General features: G+C 40.3%; 1 protein-coding gene across 4 annotated transcripts in view; it reads left to right on the forward strand.

The window, feature by feature from the left end:
- The first annotated feature begins 335 nt into the window (after positions 1-335).
- Positions 336-27409, forward strand: part of PHF6 (PHD finger protein 6) — a 49465-nt gene continuing 22391 nt past the window's right edge. Inside the window, exons 1-6 of one of the 4 annotated variants that reach the window (XM_053201705.1) lie at positions 336-481; positions 2251-2313; positions 7278-7461; positions 7686-7787; positions 21567-21700; positions 21970-22013. In XM_053201705.1, the coding sequence (XP_053057680.1) occupies positions 7324-7461; positions 7686-7787; positions 21567-21700; positions 21970-22013 (418 nt within the window). In that variant the 5' untranslated portion in view covers positions 336-481; positions 2251-2313; positions 7278-7323. Of the gene's footprint in view, positions 482-2250; positions 2314-3122; positions 3334-7277; positions 7462-7685; positions 7788-21566; positions 21701-21969; positions 22014-27409 lie in introns of those variants that run through there. The other 3 variants (XM_027054398.2, XM_027054397.2, XM_053201706.1) reach the window with 3 other exon arrangements.

A 27409-nucleotide genomic window follows, 5' to 3' on the forward strand; every position in this document is an offset into this window, starting at 1 on the left:
ATATGTGGGCAGTTTAAGAGGGCGGATTCCTGAACCCCGTTCAGAATCCCTGAAGAGGGGTGGTGCCAAGAAAATTTGCATTTTTAGCAACCTCCCCAGCTAATTCTCACTTCCAAATTTTGAGAATTGCTGGGCCAGAATAACAATAGATCTGCAGCAGGTCTAAGACTGTGACTAGGGGAAAGTCTGCGTTATAAGGTAAGAAAGAAGGGAAACCTTACACGAGAGACTGAAATAGCAGCCAGAGAGCCAGAGTCCAGAGTCCCTGTTAAGAGCCAAAGAGGGTGAAAGTTTAAGAACAAGTCAACTGCCCAAAGTGTCAAATGTAACAGAGATGTCAAGAATGAAGATGGAGAAAAGTCGTGAAGATGGAATCCAGATTTTTCTGGGCCCGGACCTGTCCTTCAAGATCCAACTCAAAACATTTCCTCCCCAAGGATGTATTTCCTGCTCCGCTGGACAGAGTCCATCCATCGTTGCGGTATGTAATTGCATTATAGCATTTCATCTATTGTAGTGAAATTCTCGTCTTCTTCCTCATTAGAAATACCGGTTTTTCCTCCTCATTAGACTGAGAATTCCTTGAAGGCAGGAGCTGCTTCTCATTTCTTTTCAAATCTCCAGTGTCTGCCATAATACCTGGCATATAGAGAATATGTGCAAATGCCTGCTGATTGGGAAGGAACTGGGGGCTGAGAACACAGTCTGGGAGTGAAGGAAGAAGAATCCTAAGTGTTCGAAGGCAAATGAGAGCAGGGAATAATTAGAGAATCAGTTCCTGGAGACCATGAAGAAGATGTGATTAAAACCACAGCCTTAGCTTTAAAGAACTGGACGGGCAATTCTTTCTGAGTCTTGAAGGAAGCCACAAAGGATGGGTGTACGAGATAAAGTCACTTAGCCCAGATGGCCCAACTCTCAATAAGTCAGAAAGCTAAGGCCTTTGCTGAGAATGAGGTACAGAAAGCAGGATCTAGAGCCCGAAGAAAGATGGGAAGGCTGTTAGTGGGAGTGTGCTGGTGGTTGGTGGTTCCATAAGACATTAAGAGATCCTATGCTATATCCTCAGGCATTGTTAATAGAGTGTTGTTACAAGATGACTCCCTTTCGTAGCCGTTGAAATAACAGGCTGCATCTATCAGCCATGCTAATTGGAGCTGGCTAGCAGACCTGGGGCCTGAAACTCACAAGGGTCGCAGAGCTCTTCCTCTCTGGAACATCCCCTGTGCTTCCTTACCACCTCTTAAGGCATGCTGCGGTCCATCTCCTATCATAGATACTTGTCTTTTCCTTGTTAGACTGTAAATAGTTGAGGGAGAAGGCTGTGTCTTATTCACTGTGGTGCTGTACCTTAAGCATAGCGCTTTGTACACAACAGGCAGAGGATGTCTGTACCAGGCACACACCTCTCTATAGCATTTATCACACCATACCATATTTGTTTGCTTCTTTGTCTCCCTTTTTAGACCACGAGCTTGAGGTTAGGGATGGAGTTGATGTATGTCTCTCTTGTGTTTGGAACTTTGTAGTTTTACAGATGTTTATTGAATCAAATTGTTGAAATGAGTGCACGGTTGAGAGACTGAATAAAAGATAGCAAAATGTGGGGAGTTGGGGAGAAATCTAAAAAGACAATACACTGCACAGAGTACGTTTTGTTACTTTCCCTATCATCAATGTCATTCTGACATCAATCAGTAAGTGTGTAAACGCTGGTGAAAATAATGCTGGGGGACCGTTTTAAAATACGAAGTTAATGTTTGGAACACACGTTCTGGATCTTCTTATGTAAATTGCCAGCCTCTCCTTTCACTGTAGAGGGCCTGGGTGAAAGCCCTAAGGGTCCCGTGCAGCTAAATGAGTGCTTTGTCCAACATTAGTTACCTGCTTGTATGGGATGCAATGTTACATGAACGCAGTTACTGTTTCCTTTAGAATAACAATTTAAGTTTGACCTTGCAGGGAGAAATAAAAACAATGTTGAAACAGGGTAGTAACAATATAGGATCGCAACAATGAAAATGCACCGCCGCGACCCCCCTCCTTCCCTTTTACAGGAAAAATAGCTACAAAAAGGTTATCTTTAAATTTTCATTGGTTTGCTAGGGCTTTTTTTTTTTTTTTTAACCACTTGCTGGCAGTCTATGAGCGTAGGAGAAAATGACAAAAGCTGGTCCTTACATAGGGCATAGTATGTGTCCAAGTGTTATTCTATGTGATTTACGTGTATGAACTCCTTTCTCTTAACAGCTCTTTGAGATGGATACCATTGTGATCTCCATTTTGGACGTGCTGAAACTGAGGGACGGAGAGGTAATGCAACGTGCTCAAGGTCATAGAGCTAGAAGTGGGGGAGCTGGAATTCAAACCCAAGCAGTCAGGCTCCATACATCAAAGAGGAAAGCGCTCGGTTAGGTGTCGGGTTTACCTGTGTGAGTTATAAAGGAAATCACTTATCTTTGTTGATTATGGTAATCTCCGTATTTACAGAGGGCCTGTTATATGCCAGGGACGCTCATAGACGTTTAACTTGCATTATCTCATTTCTTCTTCACGATAAACCCGTGAGATAGTATTTTTAATCCCCATCTTAAAGACAAAAAAAAAAAAAAACCAAAAAAACAAAAAAACCCAACTCTCAGATACAGAGACGAAAATGCTTTGCCCAAGGATTGAAATCCAGGCCGACCTACTCCACTATGAGCTTCTCAGTCTTTCCTGGCAGTAAAATGAGAGAACGGAGGACCTCAAAGGGATGCCACGAGAGTACAATGAAATAATGGATGTGAAAAGGCCTCGGTGAACAAGTGCAAGGGATCAGGCCTACCCACTTGAATCCCTGTTGAAAACTGGTTACCCGGGGCTCCCGCCCAACGGTTTCTAGTCCCAACCCTGCCCCTTCTCCGCCCGACCCACGGCGAGATCTTTGAATCTCTTTCTCTATCTCCTCGGAGCCTGCCCCCAAACACTTGGCTGAGCAGCGGACCGGAGAATAGAAGGTACGCGCGCGAGCAGGAGGCGGAGCTTGCCGCCCCGATCCGTACTGGGGGCGGCCTCGGCACATGCGCCGTGGTTCTGTGGCTTCAGTTGCCCCGGCCGTGCAGCCAACCGGGGCTCGCGGCGCGCTGGAGACGTATTAACGCTGTGTTGAGTCGTTGCGTGCGAGGGGGGCGACGTAAGGGCGCTCCGCGAGCCCGTCTCTCCTCGAATGAAAGGAAACAACCTCCGGCGACAGAGCCCCGCTCCCAGGCGCTGCCGGAGAACCGACACCGACTTCTTTCTCTTTCCCCTCATTGGCGCTTCTCCCCTGCCGTTCGCCTCTGGGCCCCGCCGGTGAGTCCCCACGGTAGCTCGGGGGCCCCCCATTCTCTGCCCGGCGGGAGAAGACAAGGAGGATGGCGGTGGCCAGGCCGCCGCCCCTGCCCGTTGTTAAGGGGGACTCTCGGTGGTCTCGCTTTATTGTCAAGGACCCCAGAAGCGCCGCTCGTTGAAGGCGCTTGGCAGAGAGGTGGCTGAGAAAAGTGCTTCGGAGGAGCTAAGGGAGCGGTTAGGCTCCAGCGTAGACTTCGGGGGAAGGGGCGCAGCATTTAGGGAGGAAAAAATACTGGGAATTTTTAGTCTTTGCCATCGCTTAGGACATATTTGGGAAGGAGGGAGACTCCCAGTTTGGGAAGCGTAAGAGGAAGAATGGTCAGGATGGCAAGAGGGTTGGCTTTGCGGAATGAGGAAAAACTCTGGGGTGGGGGGAATGAGGGGTGAAACTGAGATCTGAAACGAAGACTATTTGAGAGCGAACTCCTGGGGAAGGACGGTTAAAGAAAGTGGTGGGATATCTTCCTGGATTCGGGAGGATTGGAAAAGGACGATTAGGGGACCCTGACTTGACGACCGAAAGGACCTGCTAAAGTGTTTTAGAGGAAGATAGTTTTGCGAGTTTATCTAGCGCTTGATTAGAGGGAGGTCTTGGAGTCTAGTGTGTATTGAGGAATAAATAACGGAGAGAGGATCCGGTACGTTATGTGTACCATCCTTTTATTATATGCACGAACAGCACGGCATTCTTTTGAAATTTGTTCGTTTCGATATTCTGCCTGGAAGTTGAAAAATCCTTTCTTTTTGAAACCCCCTTTTCTTTTCATCGGCTTACGACGTAATATCGGGTCTTATTCAGACATTTCAAATTCTTTCTTACCCTTGGGTTTGAAACAACTGGAAAATTCCTTCAGTTTCCTTTTGAATAACCGCAAAAAGCAGTGCGAAGCATGTAATAATATCGTGCAACCAAATTCAGGTGCCCTTCCGGTTCATCTCGATCGTTTATTTCTCTCCACTGTAACTTTCCTGACCGAAATACTGCTTGTTTGGGGATCACGTTTATGTATTTTCAACTGTATGTTTCAGCTTGATTGCGTGTGGGATTGTTTGATCTTCCGGAACGGCAGTTTTTGTTTTGTTTTGTTTTGTTTTTCTGTGGAAATGGTCTTTCAGATACGAGACGTTGAATGAGCTCTCGACTTGGTTCTTGAATGCTCTCCTTGATGTTTCAGGTTATTTCCACCTTGGTGCTTTACAGCATCTTGTAAAATCAGGAACGAATTGATTGACTCAGCCTAACTAATCGACCTTTTATATTTTTTCAGACATTTCAATTATGTTTCTCACGCTGTTATCTTTGCCTCTTTTTTTCTGCTTTATAACATGATCCATAATGTTATGGTTCTTTTAAGGAAAAGGTTTCATTGTTGGGCGAAAGCATCAAAGTTTGATCTCTGCGTGCCCTGAAAAACCTTTTACGCTGAAATTAAAATGCCACATACCTGCGTGGATGGTTATGAACCCCTTAATATTGGTCCTTGGAATGCCCTTATTCTCCTTAACCAGAGACCACAAGTGAGACAGCATTAGATAAAAATCTGTATTTTTATGATAAAGACATTTTTATGAGGAGTCATTGTTTCCATGATGTTCCCCACTTCATGTTTCACAAGGAGGCTGTAAAAAATTAGCAAGATATGCACAGATACATTATTTTAATTTTAGTGGAAAAATCCATTTAGTCATTGCACATTGGGGAAAGTTTTTAATTGGTTTGGTGCACTTTGTTGTGTTTTCTGTTCACTTTACCAATTTAAACTGATGAAAACACTAGAATATTTTTGAGTGCAAAATAAAGCGTACCTTTTTTCTCTCTTAGATTTTTGGGTATTTGATATCTTAGAAAAGGGAATTCTCAAAATTAGGATGACAAATTTACCTGTTTATAAATTCAAAACAGGCAGAATTCTGTACGGATACAATTTGAGGGACACCATTTTCAGAATCAATTTCAAGAGTAAAAAGTGCTTTTCTACTCTAGGACTTTTTAGAACCTTACAACCCGGTTTTATAGCCTATGCTAGGGTTGTGCAGAAATTACACATTAAAGATGACTGTACAGATTAGATTCATAATGTGCTATCCTTTGAACTGGCCAAGGATGACCGGGGAGAAATGCTGAATATGTTACAGTGGTTTCAGAGTGTCTACTATTCATTGCATAGTCGTAAAGAAAGCTAATTTAGAACTCAAATAGCAGATTTTGGTGCTGTTTGAATTTTGCTGTTTTGCATGGTTAATTCTAAAGATTTTGGCAGCTATATTCTTGATAAAGCAACTGAACACATATTTGCCTGTACAAATGCAAACACACTTCCCCTTTTGTTTCTTTTGTTTCTCTGTTATGTCCTTTTTTTTCTTTAATCCTAAAAGTATTTGCTGCCTGTTTTCAATCAGTTTCATGGTTTATAGGCAGTGCTGTGAATACAGTACTGTTGTAAAGTATCCGATGGCGTTTGGAAGACTGAGGTATTTAAAATTGTAGATAGCATTAAGGGTTTGTTAAACCCATCAACGCAGAGACTGCCAAGGCCTTTGAAGGTTTGTTTAAAAAACAAAACAAAACAGCCCTAGGTATAAATTGATAAAAAGACCTGTTTCTTTGTGGCTTCATGTTAAATTTTGATTAAGTATCTGCAGTTTTATATTATAAAGCACTGAGTGGTTTGCAGCTAACACCTTCCTGGCACCAGCTGCTACTGTTCTTGCTGGTGAATGAAGTGCTTCTCACAAAGCTACAATGTGGTGTCAGTGAGTCCATTTTTCAACATAGTATTATGAAAATACTCAAGTATATGGAAAAATGGGAAGAATTTTACTAAATTTTAAGATGAACATTGCAAATTTTATTGATTGTGACTTCTGTTGTGGCAGCCTGGATCCTGGACCGCTTAGTTCGGTTGCTTTGGGAAAGCTACACAAATCACATAACTGATTTTACACTTGTTTAGATTCTTCTTAAGAATCCATGTTGAGATTGATGATCTAAATCTGAAACCTTCTATCTTAGAGCTTTTCTTCCCTTTCTTTGTGTTTGACTTTACTACCTAGAATTATAATTTGACTAGATTTAAGGGTCACACAGAAAAATTCTGCTTCCTTTATACAATATTGCTAATTTAATGTGAACGTTACTGCATTTAGAACACCACTCTCTGTTTGTAACTTTAACCTGCAGACTTTTGGAATAAGCCTCAGAGTCAGATAATATAGTTGTTTTTTTATAAATAATCGGTTCCTAAAGTATGGTTTTTACAAATAGACTTATAAGCTTAATTTTTTCTTTACTCTAAAGAGGGATACAATAGCAAAAATTTATTAAAGATATATACGTGATTTTTTTCTAAACTTGAAAATAATTCACATTTTAAAAATAAGTGTTCTAGAGTCACGGTTAAGTGCATTCATTTCTCCTTTGTTGGTTTATGAATATGTGAACTTGAACGAGTTGTGCAATTGTAGAATTCTGTTCACTCTGGATATTGTGTAGTTCTCTTACAAGTTCCTGCTCTGTTCTCAGATATATAATTCTTGGTCTCCTTGAAGGGGAATCTAGCTATACATGAAAAATATTTTTCATTAATATTGTGAGCAGATGATTGTTTTAGTGTCACACATTACACATTTTTAATTTATCCACACAGAAATCGTTTTAGTTATTTCACATATCCTCTAATTTGGGAGCAGTTTGATTTTTCCGAATTATTTCAGTAACTTATCTTTATGCATACATTTGGTTTTTTCATTATGGAGGCATTTCAGGTTTTAATGTTCATTTGTCTAAATACCCGCTTAAAAATGCATATATTAAAACTTAGGTTAAATATTAAACAAGTACATGACTGTGTAAATGGATATTAAAGCGCAATTAACCATTTTGTTGCCCTTCTCATTCTCTGTAGCATTTCTTGAGGCTTAAAGTGGCATTCTAAAAGCAATTTAAAAATCATGTCAAGCTCAGTTGAACAGAAAAAAGGGCCCACAAGACAGCGCAAATGTGGCTTTTGTAAGTCAAATAGAGACAAGGAATGCGGACAGTTACTAATATCTGCAAACCAGAAGGTGGCAGCGCACCATAAGTGCATGGTAAGTAGAGGCCGGCAGCAGAGAGACCCGAAACCGGGAGGACCCGACAGTGACTGACTGTTCCCGAACAGGATGAAAGTCAGTTAAATTTTTAAGATCTGGTTTCTCACTAATGCTATGCCATTTGTACTAGAAAAGTTCCTTTTAAAGTTAACATCTTGTTGACTGTTTCACTGTAATGTCTTTAAATATGAATCTTAATTGTTTTTAAATGTAATTTATAGCTCTTTTCATCTGCTTTGGTATCATCACACTCTGATAATGAAAGTCTTGGTGGATTTTCTATTGAAGATGTCCAAAAGGAAATTAAAAGAGGCACGAAGCTGGTAAGTTGGTATTTCTGCCTCTTGAGAATAAAACTTACTTTAAGTTCATTAAAGAGGAAATTGCTTATTTTAGAGTGTATTGCATTATTATTAACAGTATAATTTTAAATTGCAGTCTTCCCCCCCCCCCCCGAACCAGAAATTCCAAGGCTGGGTTTAACCTATTTATCACTTGACAAAAAAGGAGGGAATCAATATTTATGTTGTTCCGATTTTTTTTCTTTTCAAAAAGAATTAAAATCTTCTTGGAGGCTGTGTTGACTTAGAAAACAAGCAGTTTGCTTAATTTGAATAGATCACGTGTTAAAGGGTTCATTCAAGGGAATTTTCATAACTCAGATGTGTTTTCCTCTTCCGTCATCAAGTAATTGTGGTGATTATAAATGAAGGTGACAGTACCCTTTCGGCAAAACAATGTTACCACTTGCTGCATTTTATTGTCGTTCAGCCATGTAACAGCATTTATGACTTTGTGTAACTTTTGATGGATTTTACTGTTTTTTCTGAAGGTATGTATGCTACAGTAACTTCCTGTAGTTGTCTTCACTACTGGTAACCGGATTGACAAGATACTATATTGCTGTTTTGGAAAAGTAATATTGTCTCCTCTCGGGACTTAGAAAAGTGCTCTCTGTACTTATGATGCAGTAGGGTTTACATTGAAACAATTTTCCCTCGTTTGGCTATTGTATTTCTCCTTTGAGCCCTTTATTGAAATTACATCTGTAAATGTACCTTCGGTAGCTTCACTCTCAAGTGTGCTGTTATTTTATTTTTTTAATGTTTATTTATTTTTGAGAGAGAGAGAACATGCACCTGAGTACACATGCGGGCACAGGAGAGGGGCAGAGAGAGAGGGAGACAGAGGCTCTATGCTGACAGCAGCGAGCCCGACGTGGCGCTCAAACTCACGAACTGTGAGATCAGGACCTGAGCCGAAAGTCAGACGATTAACCGACTGAGCCACCCAGGCACCCCTCAGATGTTTCATTATTTTAAAGATGGGTTTGGCAGAACATATATGTATGTTCTTGGGCACTGGATAATCTCCTATTTCGCGAAGAATAGGATGAGCAGAGGTAGGAACTGTCATTTTGATGATCAGAAATAATCCATATTTTGTAAGTTGTCAGTCTTGTAGTATTAGGAAAAAAAAGCAATATGAAGAAATTGAAGGAAGGATTTGAGACTTGCTTTAGGATAAATAATCTCAAACCCTAGAATCATTATTGGCACAGGTGGGAATTCAGAGGTCAGTTTTTGTGGTAGTGAGGCCTTAACTGTGAAAGCATTTGTATTCCCCCACACCCAAAACTGTTGTAGTAATAGAATGCTTTGTGGGTTTTTTTTAATATATTTTTTTAATGTTTATTCACTTTTCGAGAGACAGAGACAGAGCGTGAGCAGGGCAGGAGCAGAGAGAAAGGGAGACGCAAAATCCGAAGCAGGCTCTGGGCTCTGAACTGTCAGCACAGAGCCCGATGCGGGGCTTGAACTCACGAACTGTGAGATCATGACCTGAACCGAAGTTGGATGCTTAACCCACTGAGCCACCCAGGCGCCCCTCATGTTTTTTTTTTATCGTGATTTTTATTTGCTGGTTTTAGATTTCTTCATGTTTTTATGGCTTGCTGATTTTTGAGAACCAGAGCAGTATGTTTTTATTTCCTAGTCCTTAAAAACAAATTCAGATGCACAGAAAGAATACTATTTACTTGCAAGTGGTTGTGCTGTAAACCTTATTACCCCATTATTTATTCCTTGGCATTATGAATATGTCTGGAAAATGCTCTACATCCTGACTCGTGAGCATTTTGCTCCCTTGGCGTGGCTGCTCTAGTCAGAACGGGAGCAGTTTTGGTCTCAGTGTTACTGATTATTAACAAATGCAGTGCCTCGTTTTACATGAAGCAGTATTGCTAAATCCAGTGGAGATTTCATTTATTGGGACGTGTTTGTGAAGAGAGCATCTGAATTTTGTACACGTTTCACTAATATAAATTATTTTGATTACTTTTTAATGGTATAGTATAGGGAGTTAATTTTTTCCCAAGCGTAGCGCGTTGTAAAGAACGGCATTTGTCCCTCAAACTAGGGATGGAAGAGCATCAGAGGTTAAGACCACAAACTATAGTAACAGACTTGGATTTGAATCGCAGCCCTGTCGCTGGCTGGCTGGGTGACCCTGGACAAGTTATTTACTTGTGTACACCATGTTTTCCTCACCTGCCAAAAGGAGACAGTGGCAGTGCTTGTCTCCCAGGGATACTGTGAGAATTCAAAGAGAGACTGTCTGGGATTTAGCATGGTGCCTGGCACGTGGCTAGGACTTGGTAAATGGTAGCCACCCTGGTAGCCAGTGTTTACAAATAATAATAACCCGCTCATGTCATTGTAGGCTAATGAAAAGCATGCTGGGCTGGGAAGTCATGAGGCTGGTTTTTTTAATAACTCTGTCACTGACACATTATGTAACTTTAGACAGGTCGTTAACTTATTTGTCTTTTTGCCAGTGGTAAACAGATAATGCTGCATCACTGCTTACTAGACGGTGATGTTACATGACTAAAAAGTTCTATAAAAGATCGAAAGAGTTGCCTTAGGAAAGGTGTTTCAAAAGCTATTTTGAGGCCCTGGGCATCTATTAGTAAGGAATAGGGGCAGAAGGAAAGAATTTGAGCCTATAGTTGTGTTCCTTTTCTTCCTCCCAAATGTCAGAATTTAAATAAGTTACATGGGGGATAGGACTCGAGTGGCATTCGTATATTTAACTTTGATCTGTGCAGGGAAGGTAGGTCGTGAATACCCACTGAAAATAGACAGGTGCTTCCAAGTGAGGTTCCAGCCGGTACCTGGTATTGGCTTAACAGGTGCTCCCTGGCACCAAAGAGAAGTTTCGAGAGAAGAGGCTGGGACCTGTGATGAAAGTGTATAGGTGACCAAATGGGGTCAGAGTCTGAGAGAATGGGAGGTCACAGAGCAGGAGTTACAGGAATGTGGTTTTTATGTTCTTGCTGCCATAGGCAGTTTTCCAAGGTTTTCATGTCAGTCACAAAGATGAGGGAGGAAAGCTATTCTGTATAAACAAAATCATCTCTTTTTCATCACCTTTGAGCGCCCAGATGGACCAGGAATAGCCAGAGTACTAAGAATTTTATCATTTGAGTCTCTGTTTTTGCAGTTGAGACAGATACATATTTTTCCAGAATGGTTTCCCAGTTCCTATTGAAGCCATATGAAGACACCACATCTGTACCATCTACTCTTACCCTCCAGCCATCTAGCACAGAAATGCATACTTCCAAGTAAAATTATGAATCATCATGACTGTTTTCATTCTCTTTGAGGAGATGCTTGAGTATATTTGAAGAACATACTCTTTCTGGAGGAAGCTAGGTGGTGAAATCCTTAAGAGTTCTACGTTGGATAGTTACTGTTACAATTGGTAACTGTGTCAGATATATCACTCTAAGGACAGGAGTTCAGAAGGTCCTTTAGTTCCTCTTCCCTCACCCCCATGCAAGATTGCCTACAAGCCATCCAACATAAGATTTTTCCCTGCTGTTTTTTTAATGTTTTATTTATTATTTAGAGAGCACAAGTGGGGGGAGGGACAGAGAGAGAAGGGGACAGAGGATCCAAATTAGGCTCTGTGCTGACAGCAGCGAGCTTGATGTGGGGCTCAAACTCACGAACTATGAGATCGTGACCTGAGCCGGACTCTCATCTGACCGAGCCACCTGGGCACCCCTTGTCTCCGCTATTAAATATATCAAGGAGTTGTGATTCTACCCAAGCAACGTGAATCATGACCGTCATTGTATTACACTCTTCAGAATTGAGGAATCCATCTTTCTTTGTAATTTAATTATCTCACTTAATTTAAAACCATTTATTTTAGGTCTCTCTCCTTATTAAAGGAAGTATTTGGGTTTTTTCTTTACTAAAAATGGACAGTCTTTCATATACTTGATGACTATCCTCAGGTCACTCCTGAACTTTCCCCTTTACAAACTAAATTTTACTCCCATGTCTAAAGAAATCCTCTGAACGTTTTTCCTGCTTTTTCCAGTGGTAGAAATAGATAACATTTATTGAACACTTAAGATGTGGGCAGAGTACCTTAAATACATGATTCTTTTTAATCCTGACAGTCATAATGTGAGATAGGAGGTTAAATCTCACTTTATGGATGAGGAAACTGAGGCTCAGTGCAGGAACCTGACTAAGGTCCTGTAGCTAGTAAGCGGCAGAGCTGGTGCTTGACTTTAGGTCCAGGCGACTCCAGAGCTGGAACTCTTCATCACCCTAGGTTATACTAGACTGCCTTTTACGCTACTCAATCCCAAATCATATTTTAAGAAACGTAATTATTAGGGCTTAGGAGTTTTCTAATAAATATGGAAATACTTCTGAATTTAGGACATAATCTAACTCCTGTTAATATATTCTCTTCACAGCATTGTTAGTTTGGGGGACAAAAATCTTACATACATACTATGTGAGAATATTCTGATTCTGTTACCCTCAAGATATCTTTTGTGGCCTCTGAAAATGAAAAGACCAATTTTAGGTGGTCTTTACTTTGTTATTTCCTCAGTACCAGTGGAATGTCTGGCGCCCTAGAGAAATGGGGCATCTGATTTTGAGTTTATGATCTAGATATCGGGCATGCCATGAATCTGCATCTATGACAATTTATACATACACCTTTTTATTGTGTGTGGGAGGAGCCTTGCCTATTCAGGTAAGTAAGACTGCTTCCTAGAGATGGTAAGGTTTAAAAGAGGGAGCGGGGGGATGAGTCCAGGAAAGAGGTTAACTACCAGAACAGGTCATTGAGACCAGCAGTAATGGTTCAGTTGAGTAAGGTGGGATAGTTGCCGGGTCTTTAAACCTTAGACAGGAATTTCAACTTGGATAGTAAGGGGATGGGGATGGGGAAAGCAGGATTTTTCAGGAGAAAAGGGATATACAGTGGTCACTATGGAGAATGAAACCTAATAACAGCAGCATTTTTGTCTGCTATACATAGATGTTCTGCAAGGGCATCTTAAAATGCATCCTGTCTAAAGCATTATTCATCATCTCCCTCCACTGAACCTTGATTCTCTTTCTAAATCCTTTACCTTCAAGTCTTCCTTCTTCCACATCTGTCACATTGACTCTCCTTCTGGGATGTCTCTGCTTCCTTTTCTTTCTTAATGCTCCTCTGCATCCAGTCTTCCTCTTCCCATCCTTCCAACATAACTGCTGGTAATCACTTGATCTCTGCTTCCCTGCCTCCAAACCTTTACTGGTGCCTTACTGTGTATGAAATAATACCCATAGGCCTCAGCCTGCCCCTCAGAAGTCATAATCCACCTTTCCCATTCTTGATCTCCTTCTCTCTCCTCTTGGTTTCCCATACATCCTGTTTGTCCCCAATGTTGTGCAGGCACTGACATTATCCTAGCTGTCTGTCAGTTCTGTTTTTGAGTTCAGCTCAACCTTACCTCTGCCACTGAGTTTAACATGCTGTGCACTGTAATTGTTACACCTGTGCAAGTTTCTTCCCTACTATATCGTGAACTCTGGGAGGGTAGAGACGATTCTCTTTGCCTAGCGCAGGATTCAGTGGGGACAGTGCATGGAAGGCACTTAGCAGGGTACTTGATGTCTCATTTGTGCTCAATAGCATTTTAATAAATGGGCACTCATTCATTGTTGAATTGGAAGGAGAGAAGAGCTTCAATCGGATAATAGTGTGAAACCTTAACGGCTAAGTATAAATTGGCTAGGGAGGTGATGGTGTAGCATAAAACTCCTCTTTTTTGGTTAATCAAAATTTTAGTGCTGTTTGCAACTCTAGCAGTTTGAAAAGGAAGGAGAGAAATCGAAAGGGAAAACTCAGGTTGGTTACTTGTTCAGGATGGTAGAGCGCTATGTATGCATCACACCGGAGGGTTGTCGTGTTTCTTCAACATTCCCTGGCCTGGTGTGGTGTTATTTTTGTTGTTTCCTTAGGCGTTGTATTTGTCAAGTCCTCCGTCTGGAGTCTAGAATTCATCTGTCTGTCCATTTATCAGTTACTTAATTTAGTGCCTACTTTGTACCAAAGCAGGATGCTTAGACACTTTGGGTACAACCACGAATGCGTCTAGTTTAGCCTTAGGAGTATGTAAAGAATGCCACAAGAGAGGTGGGATATAGGACCATCATGAATTCTATTTGGGAAGTCAGAAGGCTTCACAGAGAGTGACATTTGAAATGTGTTCCACTGGGAAAGTGATGCTGTAGAAGTCAAAGGGGGAAGAGTTTCAAGGAGGAGGAAGTGGTCAAAAGTATTAGGTAAGTATTAAATGGCAGTGCTATTTAAAGCAGAGTCAGTGGCTCGTTTAGCATTCGGTAAGGGCGAAATGGGGTGCCCACAGTGCACAGAATGCTACTGCTGCTTGTTTGCTTGCTGCATACAAAGAAGCAGAAGATGCCAGGTGATTAGTGGTGCTACGAAATCCTTAGAGCAGTGGTCCTTAGCCAACTTTTACATCAGAAGAGGAGTGGGCAGGGCATTACAGGCATGTATCTTTTGAAAAAGATTCCTAGATGATTTTGGATGAACACTCCTGGCTGTGGACCAGTGCCTTAGAAGATGGGTTGACCAACTTTGATTATAGGACCAGGTAATAAATATTTAAGGATTTGCCAGCCTTATTGTCTCCATTGTAGTCACAGATAACACACAAAGAAATGAGCATGTCTATGTTCCAATAAAACTTTATTCACTAAAATGGCTGGTGGGCTGGGTCCGGCTTGCAGGACCCCTGCCTTAGGGTATTTTTGTGGAAAAACAGGTAAATTCTTCCTGAGTCACTGGCCTCGTGGTCATCTGTGTAACTGAGTGTACGTGCATCACGAGTATATTCATCTTAATATGTACTTTTTTAAAAAGCTCAGGTGACGGCATGCAGATTAATGTGTGTAGGTATTTTACGTGTCATTTGTATTGAAATGAATTTTGCTTTACTTTGGAGATGATTAAGGAGAAAGAATAAGGTAAAAGAGAAACTTCAAGTCCACTGCTGGAGAAAATCAGCTCTTTGACTCTTACTGAATAAATTATTTTTTTCATTTGCCTTCACATACTACTTCTTTGTAATTGAGAATAATGTAAATTTATGTCATTACGTAACTACCTCTTATCTATTTGTGCTAATGGAGGAGCACCCAAACCAGTAATGTAAAATAATCTATGTTTGGTTTTGGGGGATGTGTTGGTACTCACTTGAGTACGGATATGTGTTTGACATTTCCCACTGAGTGAGTATATATAGTGGGCAACACGGCAGTTTAAAGGACCCTCAGCCTGAACTATAGAGCTGCGCTCAGAAAAACTATCTGAATGTTTCAGATGAAAAAAAAAAACAAACCTTCAAACGCTACAGTGAGAATTTATATTCCTCATCAGTGATGACTCACAAAGTCTGATAGAGTTGGAGTTTGTGATATTCAGACCAAGGTCAGGAGACCAGGTTAAGTAAGAACTTGATAGGCTTAATTAGTTCATGGCCCTCCAATTTCAAAAAGCTTTCTGAACTCATTTATTCAGTAACTGCTTAGATTTAGTCTGTTACTCTAATGAAAACAAGTACTTTTCAATGGCTCTGTTTTTTAGAAGCACTTGGAATTTTAAGGTCCTAACCTATCAGTTTTGTCCTTTTTTAATAACTTTGATGGTTTTCGGATTTCTTTTTTGCTTTCCAGCTTTCCATTTAGACCTAATTATTACATAAAGTTTATTATTAATAATATTCTGTTGTTAACTTGGTGTTTTTGTGAGACCCTCTTCAAAACGCTGAACTGTTTTGTTTTGTTTTTTTTTAACTGTAGCTGTAGTATAAACCAGATACAGTTATGTGTTCATGTTTCACCCTACCACACAGTGGTATTCTTCTTAGGAATTTTTAACAGGTAAATTGGATAGCTGTCATTTAAACAGATAAGTCAGAGGTCACTCTTGTTTTCTAACAGTGTTGGATATGTAAGGTATTACCGTAAATAAAGCTGTGAACCTGGAGTTTAGGAGCATGTTTTAGGCAGCTCTGAAAACTTACCCTAACTGCCTTGTCCCGCATTCATTTTTATCGAAGGCAGTGTTATCCGTTATTAAAAACAACACAAAAAACCAGACACCAGTGTAAGGTGAACTGCCCTCACTTTAGTTTTGTCTCCTGTCTCCTGTGCAGATATCCCTGGTACCCTGTCCCCAACTCCAGTGCTTTTTATGTTTCCCTGGCCTGCAGACTCAAGAATATGGCCTCGTTTTGGAACCTCTTTTGCATTCTCATACATTTGTAGCCCTTTTCTTAGAGCAGGTGTCTTGAGAGTAGTTAACCACTTGGCTGTGAGGATTTATATCTATACGGTGGTGGTTGGTGATAGATACTGGTACATACACAGCAGTTAAACTGGGCAAAGCGAAGTCTTAGCAAGTGAGCCCTTTGTCACTTGGTTCCATATGGCTCTGTCTAGCCATCAGATTCCAGCTTTCCTTTCTGCCTGTCCTAGAAGTTGGCAGTCTTATTTTAGTTTTACTTTGTGTCTCTCTGTGGTCTTCGTTGAGTTTTCCCTGAGCTTCGCCCATAGCTCCCGAGAAAGCAGTATTTCGCCTTTTATTCCTTAGGATTTCTTCCTTTCACAAACTGAACTCAGCCCTTGCCTGGTTTAATTGACTGAGGAGCAGGTACATCCCAGCTTCTGGCTCCCGCAGGACTTTAGCTAAGTCATAGCCCTTTCGGTTCCCTTTATCGGCACTCATGTGTGATTTAGTTCCTCTTTAGTCTAGGTCAGCTCGTTGAGACTAAGCTTGTGGGGTACAGCTTAACCTTAACATAGTAGAGTTTCACTGATAGTAGAAGAGTGGTTACCACAGGCAGGACGGTGGGGAGGTGTTGGTTAACGAGTAAGAAGTTGCAATTGGGAGGGTGAAGAAGTCTAGAAGCCTGGTGTACGGCACAATGACTAGAGTTAATGCTACGTTGTATACTGGAAATTTGTTTCAGAGTAGATTTCTGGTGCTTTCACCACACACATATGCACACACACACACACACACAAAATGGTAAGCGTATGAAGACATGAAAATGGTAAGCATATGAATACGTGGCTATGCTAATCAGCTCAACTGTAGTAACCACTTCACTAATATTAAAATATGCCATGCATTCTAAATATGCATAACTTGTATTTTAAAAATTTAGGAGCTAGTGTAGCTTCTAACCACACTGTAAAGATGATGTGCAAATGTCTGTAATAGGATAGGGCCTTTTTTTCCAGTCTCCCCATGTCAGAAGAGGTGTTTGAGTTTTGAGGCGTACTAGGTGTACTAGGGAGCAAACTGAAGAGAGGAGTAGAAGTAAAAGAAAAATGATTCTTACCAAATTTTCACCTCTACATAAAGAACTTGACATCAGGGTATGAACAGGATAAGGTGACAGTTAACATTTATACTTCTTTGGGGGCCGAAAATGAGCCCTCAACTGAATATTTGATACGTGGGACAGACCGACATTTTTGCAGGGGGAAGGGGTCCACAGTTGACCATGTTCCTGTCAGATTCTCTTTCATTTTCCCACGTTGGAAAGAGTTACAGGTAGTACAAACTTGATGTTCAATGGCAGCTGACAGGCATTCTGCTAAGAGCCCAGGAGGGACTGACAAGTTTGAGGGCAAATGTTTTATGTCAAGACGAATACAGGATAACGTTACCCGGGTCTGGCCAACTGGTGCCAGCTGTGTTGGGGTCCCATTTTCCTATTACTCCACTTTTTCAAGAGAGGGCATCTTTTGTCTTCTTTTCCATAGCTTTTCTTAAGGAAAGTGTACCAGCCATCTATCTAGTTTCCCATCTTCTTTCATTTTTTTCTTTTTATCTCTTTTTGATTCTCGACCTTGTATCTAACAGGGCGAATCTTTTCCTCCCAAATATTCTTGCCTGTTCATTCTGTGCCCCTTCAACTACAATGTTCTCCTCAATTTTACCTCTCCAAATTCTAGATCAGACTGTTTAAATTTTTAGGCATACTTGAAGATTATTATGTTAAATCTGCAGGTATTAGAACCATGAGTGAGAAAAAAAATACACCAGAAGATATTAAAATCTTCAGTAACAGAGTAAGCTTAAAGTCAATACATTTATTGAACACTGCTTTGTAAAGCAGTGTTTATCTTCCCAAAAACTCAGTCTAGAAACAATTGATGGATAAAATCTATACATTTATAAATATAATTAGCCAGACAAAGAAGTCAAATGGTAAGAGCCAAAATGAATGCTATATCTTAAGTCCCATAGGAGTTCAGGGCAGAAAGGATTATTTAGGGGCTGGGGTGTTGTAGTCTGCTGCACTTCAAGGTGACAGTTACGTTTCTGTTTTGTGCTCATAGGTACACAAACACATTTAAATTTTATATTTAGCCTTATGGATAATTTTTGCTATTTTGTTAGCACCTTGCCAAAGCTTCATATACAAGCGGGTATTTCTGCTTTTATATGAATGCTGCTTAAAATAGATCCAGTAAATTCTAATTGAGAAAAATTCCTACTCCTAACCTTGAAAAGAATTTTCCACTCTTTGAAACCATTTTTATTGGTATATCTTTTTTCTTCCTTGAGAGGAAATAACAAAAGTGAGAATAAGCATTTCCTCACTTAAAAATTTTATCTGTCCTAAATTGCTGTAGTTAACTGGTTATACTTTGGGTGGATTTAAATTGAGAACCAGCTAAAACAAATTTTGATATACTTTGGACATTTGGTTTCCTTCTTATTCTCAATAAACTGAGAGATGGGTATTAAAAGCATTTGCTGGAGTATTCCCAATACTGTTGATTTTTTAGTTTATTTTAATTTTTTTTTTAATGTTTGTTTATTTTAGAGAGAGAGAGCGCAAATGGGGAAGAGGCAGAAAGAGAGGGAGACACAGAGTCTGAAGCAGGCCCCAGGCTTCGAGCTATCAGCACAGAACCTGATCTGGGGCTTGAACTCACGAATCGTGAGATCATGACCTGAGCCGAAGTTGGATGCTTAACTGACTGAGTCACCCAGGCGCCTGTATTTATTTTTAAGTTTGTTTGTTTATTTTGAGAGAGAGGCAGCGTGAGTAGGGGAGGGGCAGAGACAGGGAGAGAGAGAATCCCAAGCAGGCTGTGCACTGCCAGCTGCGGAGCCCAACGTTGTGCTCGAACCCACGAACCATGAAATCATGACCTGAGCCAAAACCAAGAGTCAGATGCTTAACCGACTGAGCCACCCATGCGCCCCATTTTATTTCTTTATTTTGAGAGAGTGAGAGAGAGGGACAAGATCTTAAGCAGGCTCCATGCTCAGTGTGGAATCTGAGGCGGGCCTCAATCCCATGACCCTGGGATCATGACCTGAGCCAAAATCAAGAGTCAGGTGTCCAACCAACTGAGCCACCCAGGTGCCCCTAAAATAATTTTTTGTATATGAAAGTATTTTTGTCCATTGTAGAAAAATCAGAAGATACGGGAAAGTACAAACAAAACCATCCCCCAGTGACACAGAATCTGAAGCAGGCTCTAGGCTCCGAGCGGTCAGCACAGGGCCTGATGTGGGGCTCGAACTCACAGACTGCGAGATCATGACCTGAGCTGAAGTCAGACGCTCAACTGACTGAGCCACCCAGGTGCCCCTGAATCTCATTTTTTTTAAGACTAGAGTAATAGAAGTAAAATTAGTGGATCAGGAAATAAGAACTTTTTAAAAGCTCTTTGATAAATAAGGCAAGCTGCTGTCCAGAGTATAGTGATTTCTAGCAGGATATGAGCACGCCCATCTCACTATTTTTGCCAGTGTTGAGCCAAGTACAGTATTTTTAACAACACCTTCCCTCCTTTCACTTTTACTTGCTAATTGAATTCAATAATGTTTTTCAAAATGTGCCTGTAAGCCCATTTTTGATGAAATTTCAAGATGAACTACTTGCAGTAGAGTTCTAATGAGATGGCGTATGTTTGACTTGTTAAGAAAAACTGGTTGTAAAGTAGTACGTGTGGAATTATGTAGAGAAATACTGCCATGCAAACACTGTAACGCACCATCAGGGCATCTCTACTTGGTAAGCATGAGTGATTTTTAAATTTCCTTTGTGCCCTTGTCTTTTCCAAAATTTCTCTAATTGTGTTTTTTGATGAAAGATACAATTTGCTAAAATAATAAAACTTCATAATTAAGCTGCACTACAAATGCTGCACTTCCTCAAGAATTTATAAGCCACCCCAAAGTATTTAACAGCTTTTCCTGCCTGATAACTTGGCACAGTATTTCTTTTTAACAGTAATACTCTGAAGTTTCTGTATTTAAGGAAATGGAGTATTTCTCTAGTATTAGTAATGGGCACTGGCCTTCCTGCTTTCTGGGGTGTACCTGCCTTGAGAACGTTTCTACTTCTGACTTAATAGGAGTATTTCTTAAATGATAGCTTGATTGAGAGGTTGAGGCTCTGACTTGCTTAAAGAAGTATAAGGAATTTTATTGGAATTTATATTAGACTCTCCGTATACCAAAAATGCTTAGGGGCCAAGTGATCCCAAAGTTAGGATGGTAAGTGTAAGTGTTCTTTATGTTAAAATCAATAGAGGAGTGAGAACGGTTCCAAATGAGGTATGTAGAAACCAGCAGTTTTTAAGATTTACCTTCTAGTGAATTTGTTTTGGCATGGCATTTGTAGCTTCGGAGATAGCCTCATTGAAAGTCCGCTCAGTCCAGTATACTATGATATGTTAATCAAAACCACTAGCAATCATTGTTATGTACTTTAAAAAAAAATTCTTTTTTAATGTTTATTTCTGAGACAGAGAGAAACCGAGCATGAGTGGGGGAGGGGCAGAGAGAGAGAGAGAGAGAGGGAACCGCAGAATCCGAAGCAGGCTCCAGGCTCTCCGCTGGCAGCACAGAGCCCGACTCGGGGCTTGAACTCACAAACCGTGAGATCATGACCTGAGCTGAAGTCGGTCGCTCAACCGACTGAGCCACCTCGGTGCCCCAATTCTTATGTACTTTTTTAAAAAAGAGCTTTTTCCTAAATTGAGAGCACGAGCTAGTTCAACAGTAGGAATTATCCAATAAAGTTAGAAGGTAAATGCATTAAAATCTGTTTAAGAATATGTTCTTTTATCTATTTGCCTGAATTCATAATGCAGGAGGTAAGTAACAGATTAGATTAAAATAGATGAGCATGTTTTCAGAATCAACATCACAAATTATTTTTAGAGCTTGAGATATTTCAAAATCTACTTTAATTCTTTTATCCTTCTTCCCTCACTTGAAATTGATTTTACCAAGTTCCCCAATAGTATGTGAGGTTTTTCTCCCCAGAGAGTCTCATTAAGTGGAGATGTGAAGGACAAGTTGTTTCTGGTATGAGACATTTTCTGCAGTTACTCATTTCCAGGAACATCTGGATTGTGGAAAGGGCTAAGTTATATACAGCTTACATTCCTGCTATGCAACATTTCAAGTTTTCTCTTGGCCACAGTGAAACAATAGACGTTAATAATGTTCCATTAATTTTGGCAATGTTTAACATGGGGGAAAATACCCCTGGTAGAATTTTATTCCAATTATTTCTAGGCGAGAACACAAGAAAAATGGCATTATTAGTTACAGAACTTCAGTAACCAGTTTGTTTTCCTTGACAGAGATGGCTATGCCTCTAACCTGACATCACGGCCTTAGGAAAATCGCATGCTAGTAATAATCGTCTTATTGTTTTGCTGTAGATGTGTTCTTTGTGCCATTGTCCTGGAGCCACAATTGGTTGTGATGTGAAAACCTGTCACAGGACGTACCACTACCACTGTGCGTTGCATGATAAAGCTCAAATACGAGAGAAACCTTCACAAGGAATTTACATGTAATTATTTAACTTCTTTAAGTTTTTTTTTTTCACAGTCCTACTTTAGGCTTTTGTAAAAGTTTTTCCCGTTTCGAAGCATTTCATCATCATTGTAAAGGGTGTTTTTGGTAAGGAATCTAATGGTTAGAGAGATGGCATAGGACTTTTAATAAGATTTGTGGAATCCAGCTTATGAATGGGGTGAAGGGTACTGCTCATTTTCTTAATTTGAAAAACGAATGTCGTTTGTTTACTTCATAATTTTTGATTTCTTCATTTTTTTGTAGGGTGTATTGCCGAAAACACAAGAAAACCGCACATAACTCTGAAGGTGAGTCATTCAGCCGCTTCTCAGTATCAGGAAGAAATGTGAGTGAATTCTGTACCGATTTTTGCCATAAGATGTATCTCGGTATTGAATACATTTCAAAGAATGAAGAAAAGTGTTAGGACAAACTAATATACATAGTGGAAATGATCTGAAGTTTTAAGGAAAATTTTACCCCTAAATTTAGTTCTTGTAAGGAGTACGTTGAGAATGTATTTATCTTGAGGAAACACATGACGCTGGGGGTTTGGGATTTCTGTGATCATGAAAGTGGTAGTAGATTGCAAAGGTCATAATTGGGATCTGTGCTGCTGTCAGATACGCAAAGTGTGAACGAAGGACACTGGTACTACATTTTGTGATCACCAGGCTTTCTGTTAGATTTTCATGTGGTAGTACTGTTTTAAAAATACAGACATGTTCATAAGAAGTAATTAACTTTAAAATATATTAACTTTTGAAATTATAGTTTATCTCTCCTTAAATTTAGATAAAACAAGGTCAGGGATGTTTATATATAGTTAGCCCAGTTGTACCTGGTCTTTAAACGGTATGGAAAAGTTCTTAAATTGAATTCTTATTTCGTACCTTTACAAACAGATGGTTTTGATACTGTCACTAGCAATATAAAAAGGCTTGGATTTAACCTGAGATTGTTTTGTCCTTCTATTTAGATTAGAGATCTTTAGTTTTTGTTAGCCTCTGAGAATGCGTTGCTTAGCAGTAGAATGGTTTCAGCCTGTTGATTTAGGAAGTGGTTTCTTTTATAAAGACTTACCTAGTTATCAGTGTTAGCATATTAAAGTTTGTGGCCCTTTTTGATATCTTAGATCTTGGCTGTATCCTACCCTTTGGGACTCCAGATTGGTTCCATTACTTTAGGATAGTGCTGGTTATATAATCTTCAGCAAAAACTTGTCTTTAAGGTAAACAGATTCCATAGCTGTTAACAAGAGAACATTTCGGAGGTGATGAAGTACAACTGAAAAAAACCTTTATGTTTTCCTTGGTTTTTTCCTCATTTAGTTCTAGAATTCAGTTCAAAAACCTTTTGTTCAAAGGTTAGGAGGAAGCTTTCCCACCTTTCATTGGTTCAGATTTTAACGGTGTGTTTTTTAAAATTTTTAATGTTTATTTTTGAGAGAGAGAGAGAGACAGGAGAGAGTGGGGGAGGGGCAGAAAGAGAGGGAGACACGGAATCTGACGCAGGCTCCAGGCTCGGAGCTGCCAGCACAGAGCCTGACGGGGGACTCAAACTCACAGGCTGCAAGATCACGACCTGCGTGCGCCACAGTTGGATGCTTAACCGACTGAGCCACCCAGGTGCCCTGGATTCTCTTTAAAATTGTAGTGACCATATATGTATGGTAAACCAAGGATTAAGAGCTGGGATCTGATGAAGATGAGTATATGAACACCCTGGGGCAGAATACTTGAGGGTGGCAACAGTGATTAATGTAGGCAGCTCCCCTTTTATTCGGTAGATTTCTGAAGCTGATAGTACCATCTAGTGGTAGAGAAAAGTCACTGCAGACTGTAAAGTAAATTTTGGCCACCTTTTTGCTTTGAGAAATTTATTGAGAAAGATCTAAATTACTGCTTTTCAAGATGACTTTTTTCATGTAACTGGAAGGATTCCTAAATTCCTAAATTACTCAAATTTGTAATACAATTGTCTTGAATTTGGGGTTCGTTGTATATTTTTGTAGCACTTTGGGGCCCCTTGTATTATTGATATATACGTAGTGTGTATATACTCATATTGTAGAACTTGAAATATAATTTTACAATTTATCACTTTTATCTAGCTTGTATTTGACATTGAGTGCTTTGTCAGAAGCAGAACTTCCAATTACTTCATTGTTCTAATGGGAAACATATGTTCTACTTTATGATTGTAATTTATGATTGGGGTTTATAGGATTGTATTTCAGGGACTATCTTTGAGAATTATACCGCAGTAGTTTGTATAGCAAAGAGGAATTGATTACCTGTGGCAGTGTCTTGATTATTTGCCATCATGGCTCAATAACCTAGTTTGCTAATACTTAAAATAATAAATACGCCATAATTCAGTCTGTTCATGTTAGTTTGATCTAATATGAACTGTTTTGAAATATTAAATTCAAAATCTCTTTACCGTCTCCATAGTTTTGCCTTTTCCAGAATGTCATATAGTTGGAATCACATAGTATGTAGCCTTTTCACTTTGGCTTCTTTCACTTAGTGGCCTTTTTTTTTTTTTTTTTGGAGGCGGTGTGGGGGGGTGGAGTGGGGTGGGGGAGTGGATTAGTTGATAAATACATGCTTATGAGAACGATCTGTTAGGCAAAAGGAGATTGAAGCTCCAGGAAGGAGGGAGACTCCGTGCACAACCAGAATTGCCCTGTGATGGGAGGACACTTCCATTGTAATAGAGAAGGAAGAAGATAGGTAGTTCCTCTCTCGTCTGTTTGCTCTGTGAGGGACAATGTAGGGGAGGCAGGAGGGCTGGACGTTGAAGGAGAGAGGAGAAAGCTTGCAGGAATAGTTGTGAAGATGGGAAAGGAAGTTTGGAGAAATGTAAGGGCTCCAGACCAGGTAGAGGGTTCAGTTAAGGTTGCTAACCATTTATGTAATGATACCCTCAGTTTGTGTGACTTCCGGCAATTCAGGATCCTGTGTGTAGCACAGAGAAAGTGGCTAGTTAGAAATCTAAGTTAGATAGGGAAGTGAAGGCAGGAAAATAAGAAACAGGAAGGAAGTAATAGATGGGAGGGGCGTGATTGAAGATAAGTGAGAAGGAAAGTGCTTGGGAAAGCGGTCATTTTGTGGTCCCAAAGTATGTGTGATTTATAGTGAGTTCAGAGGTTAGAACCCTTCTTAGGTGATTATAAAGGTGTCCGGGTGTGATTATAGGGATTGGGTAGTTGATGGAGGACATCACTGAAGGTCAGGGAACTTGCTTGGATTGTCCCATGGGCCTTTGAAATCACCCAGGATGCAGCAGGGGCTGGAAAGAGGAAAGAGCAGTAAGCTATGTGCTAAGGAGAATCTGATGCATGGGGTGGAATGATTGGGAGCTGGTAACTGTTAGCAACAAGGAGGGGAGGAAAGTAGCATAATCAGTGTACCAGCAAAATTGGCATCATCTGGGAGTTGGTTAGAAATGCCTAATCTCGAGCCCCACCCCTGACCTACTAAATAGGAATCGCCACTTTAACTAGATCCCAGGTGACTTGTTTGCACATGAAAGTTTGAGAAGCAGTGGTTTTAGCTGGATGACGTGGACCTCAGGTGCAGGGCTTTTACAAGTGGCTATAGAACAAATGGTTCAACAAGGCTGTCTAGTAGGACTTATTGTGACAACGAAGTGTTCTATATTTGCACCGTCTATTATGATAGCCTCCAGCCACATGTGGTCGTTGAGCACTTAAAATGGTATAGTGCCCTTCTACTCTTTTTTTTTTTAATGTTTATTTTTGAGAGAGACAGAGCATGAGTTGGGGAAGAGCAGGGAGAGAGAGAGAGAGAGAGAGAGAGAGAGAGAGGGAGGGAGAGAGAGAGAGAGGGAGGGAGGGAGAGAGAGGGAGAGGGAGACACAGAATCCGAAGCAGGCTCCAGACTCAGAGCTGTCAGCACAGAGCCTGACTCAGGGCTCAAACCCATGAACCGCGAGATCATGAGCCAAAGTCAGACGTTTAACCAACTGAGCCACCCAGGCACCCCTGCCCTTACTCTTAATAGGAATTTATACATTAAAAATGGGCAGGAAAAGCCTAGAATTAAATCCCGCAACTTACGTGCCCTATCCTTTGGCCCATGTGTTTAGATAATAGATATATTCTTCACCTTTTTTTTTAAAGCAGTATTTTTAAAATACCCAACATTGGCAATAACAGATAGGTCTAGTTTGTAGCTGATGCTAGCTTCTGTATTGTAGACGTACCTTAACATGATAGGTTGTCATTGATAAACAGTTGAGTACCTACAAGGAACTGTGATTATGTCTTGTGGTTCTTTTAAAATCATTTTCATTAAGAGCTTAAGGCTTTTCTGTTTAATAATGTATATGGAGCAAAGTAATCTGTGATGAGATAGAGAACAGTATTTAGAGTAGATGCTGAGTGTTAGCTATTTGCGGCAAGAATGTGTAGATTGTAAGTCGTGATTACAAACATAACCTCAGCTCAGTTTAGGTTCTTGAAATTGTAAGTAGCCAAACTTGTGGCTTATTATTTTTGTTAAGCTACCCAGTATAGAATGTTTTGCATGGTATGGGTGCTCAAGAAATGTTTGTAATGTCTTTTCTTTGGCTTGAAACAGAGCATGGTTTTGAATGTATCCCTTATTTGGGTGTGACCTTTCTGTGTCCTGTGGCTTGTCTTGTACCGGGTGTTAGTAGAGCATGATGAATTAATAGAACGGGATTTTTTATAAGTCTGAAATTTCTTAAAAATAGCTTAGTGAGAAGTGCCACGATTACGGTGACTGTAAAAGACAGTATATAAAGGAATCTTTTGTGCCTAACCTTGGAAGACCTACTCTTGATTTTATTCAGGGACCTGGTGGATCCCCTAACAGACTTTCTGGAAACTTTGTATTAGAGATTGCTTATCAAATCATACAACTCCATTTGTGTTTCAAGAACTAGAGTCACTGTAGTTCTGTTAGAGGTGTGTTGAAAGTGTGCTGTCCTCTGTGTGCATTCTGCTTTAATATTACCTTAGTATGCTCATTCCCTTTGTTTCTCTACAATGTGTTACACCTTCAGTCTTCATTACTTTTGTTAAGTGGAAGATGGGGAGATTTTTATGTGACATCAGTGTCCTTGAAACCCTTTTAAGTTTTGTGGCATTGAATAGATTTATGAAGTACTGGAAAGGCGGTTTTGTGCACTGGTTGAACATGGGCTCTGAAATCAGATCCGTATTTGAATCTTAGCTCTGCTACTTACTCGTACATGGTCTTGGGCAAGCCATTTAGTATCTCTGGAGCCTTGGATGCTGCATTTGTAAAATGGGAATTAAAATAAAACCCTACCTAGGGGCGAGGGTGGCTCAGTCGGTTGACTGTCCGATTTCGGCTCAGGTCATGATCTCGTGGCTTGTGAGTGCGAGCCCCACGTCGGCCTCTGTGCTGCCGGCTCAGAGCCTGGAGCCTGCTTCGGATTCTGGGTCTCCCTCTCTCTCTGCCCCTCCCTGCTTGTGTGCTGTCTCTTTCTCTTAAAAATAAATAAACATTAAAAAAAATTAAAAAAAAAAACTCTACCTCATGGAATTATTGTAAGGATTAGATGGAATAATGTCTGTAAGGGTCTCAGCAACATTCCGGGCACATAGTTCAGTGCTCACTAAATACTACATTCATGTGGTCTTCCTTGGAAGATAATAGAACTTAAATTGTATTTGTGATTTAAC

Source organism: Acinonyx jubatus, chromosome X (assembly GCF_027475565.1).
Source record: "Acinonyx jubatus isolate Ajub_Pintada_27869175 chromosome X, VMU_Ajub_asm_v1.0, whole genome shotgun sequence".
Taxonomy (NCBI): Eukaryota; Metazoa; Chordata; class Mammalia; order Carnivora; family Felidae; genus Acinonyx; species Acinonyx jubatus.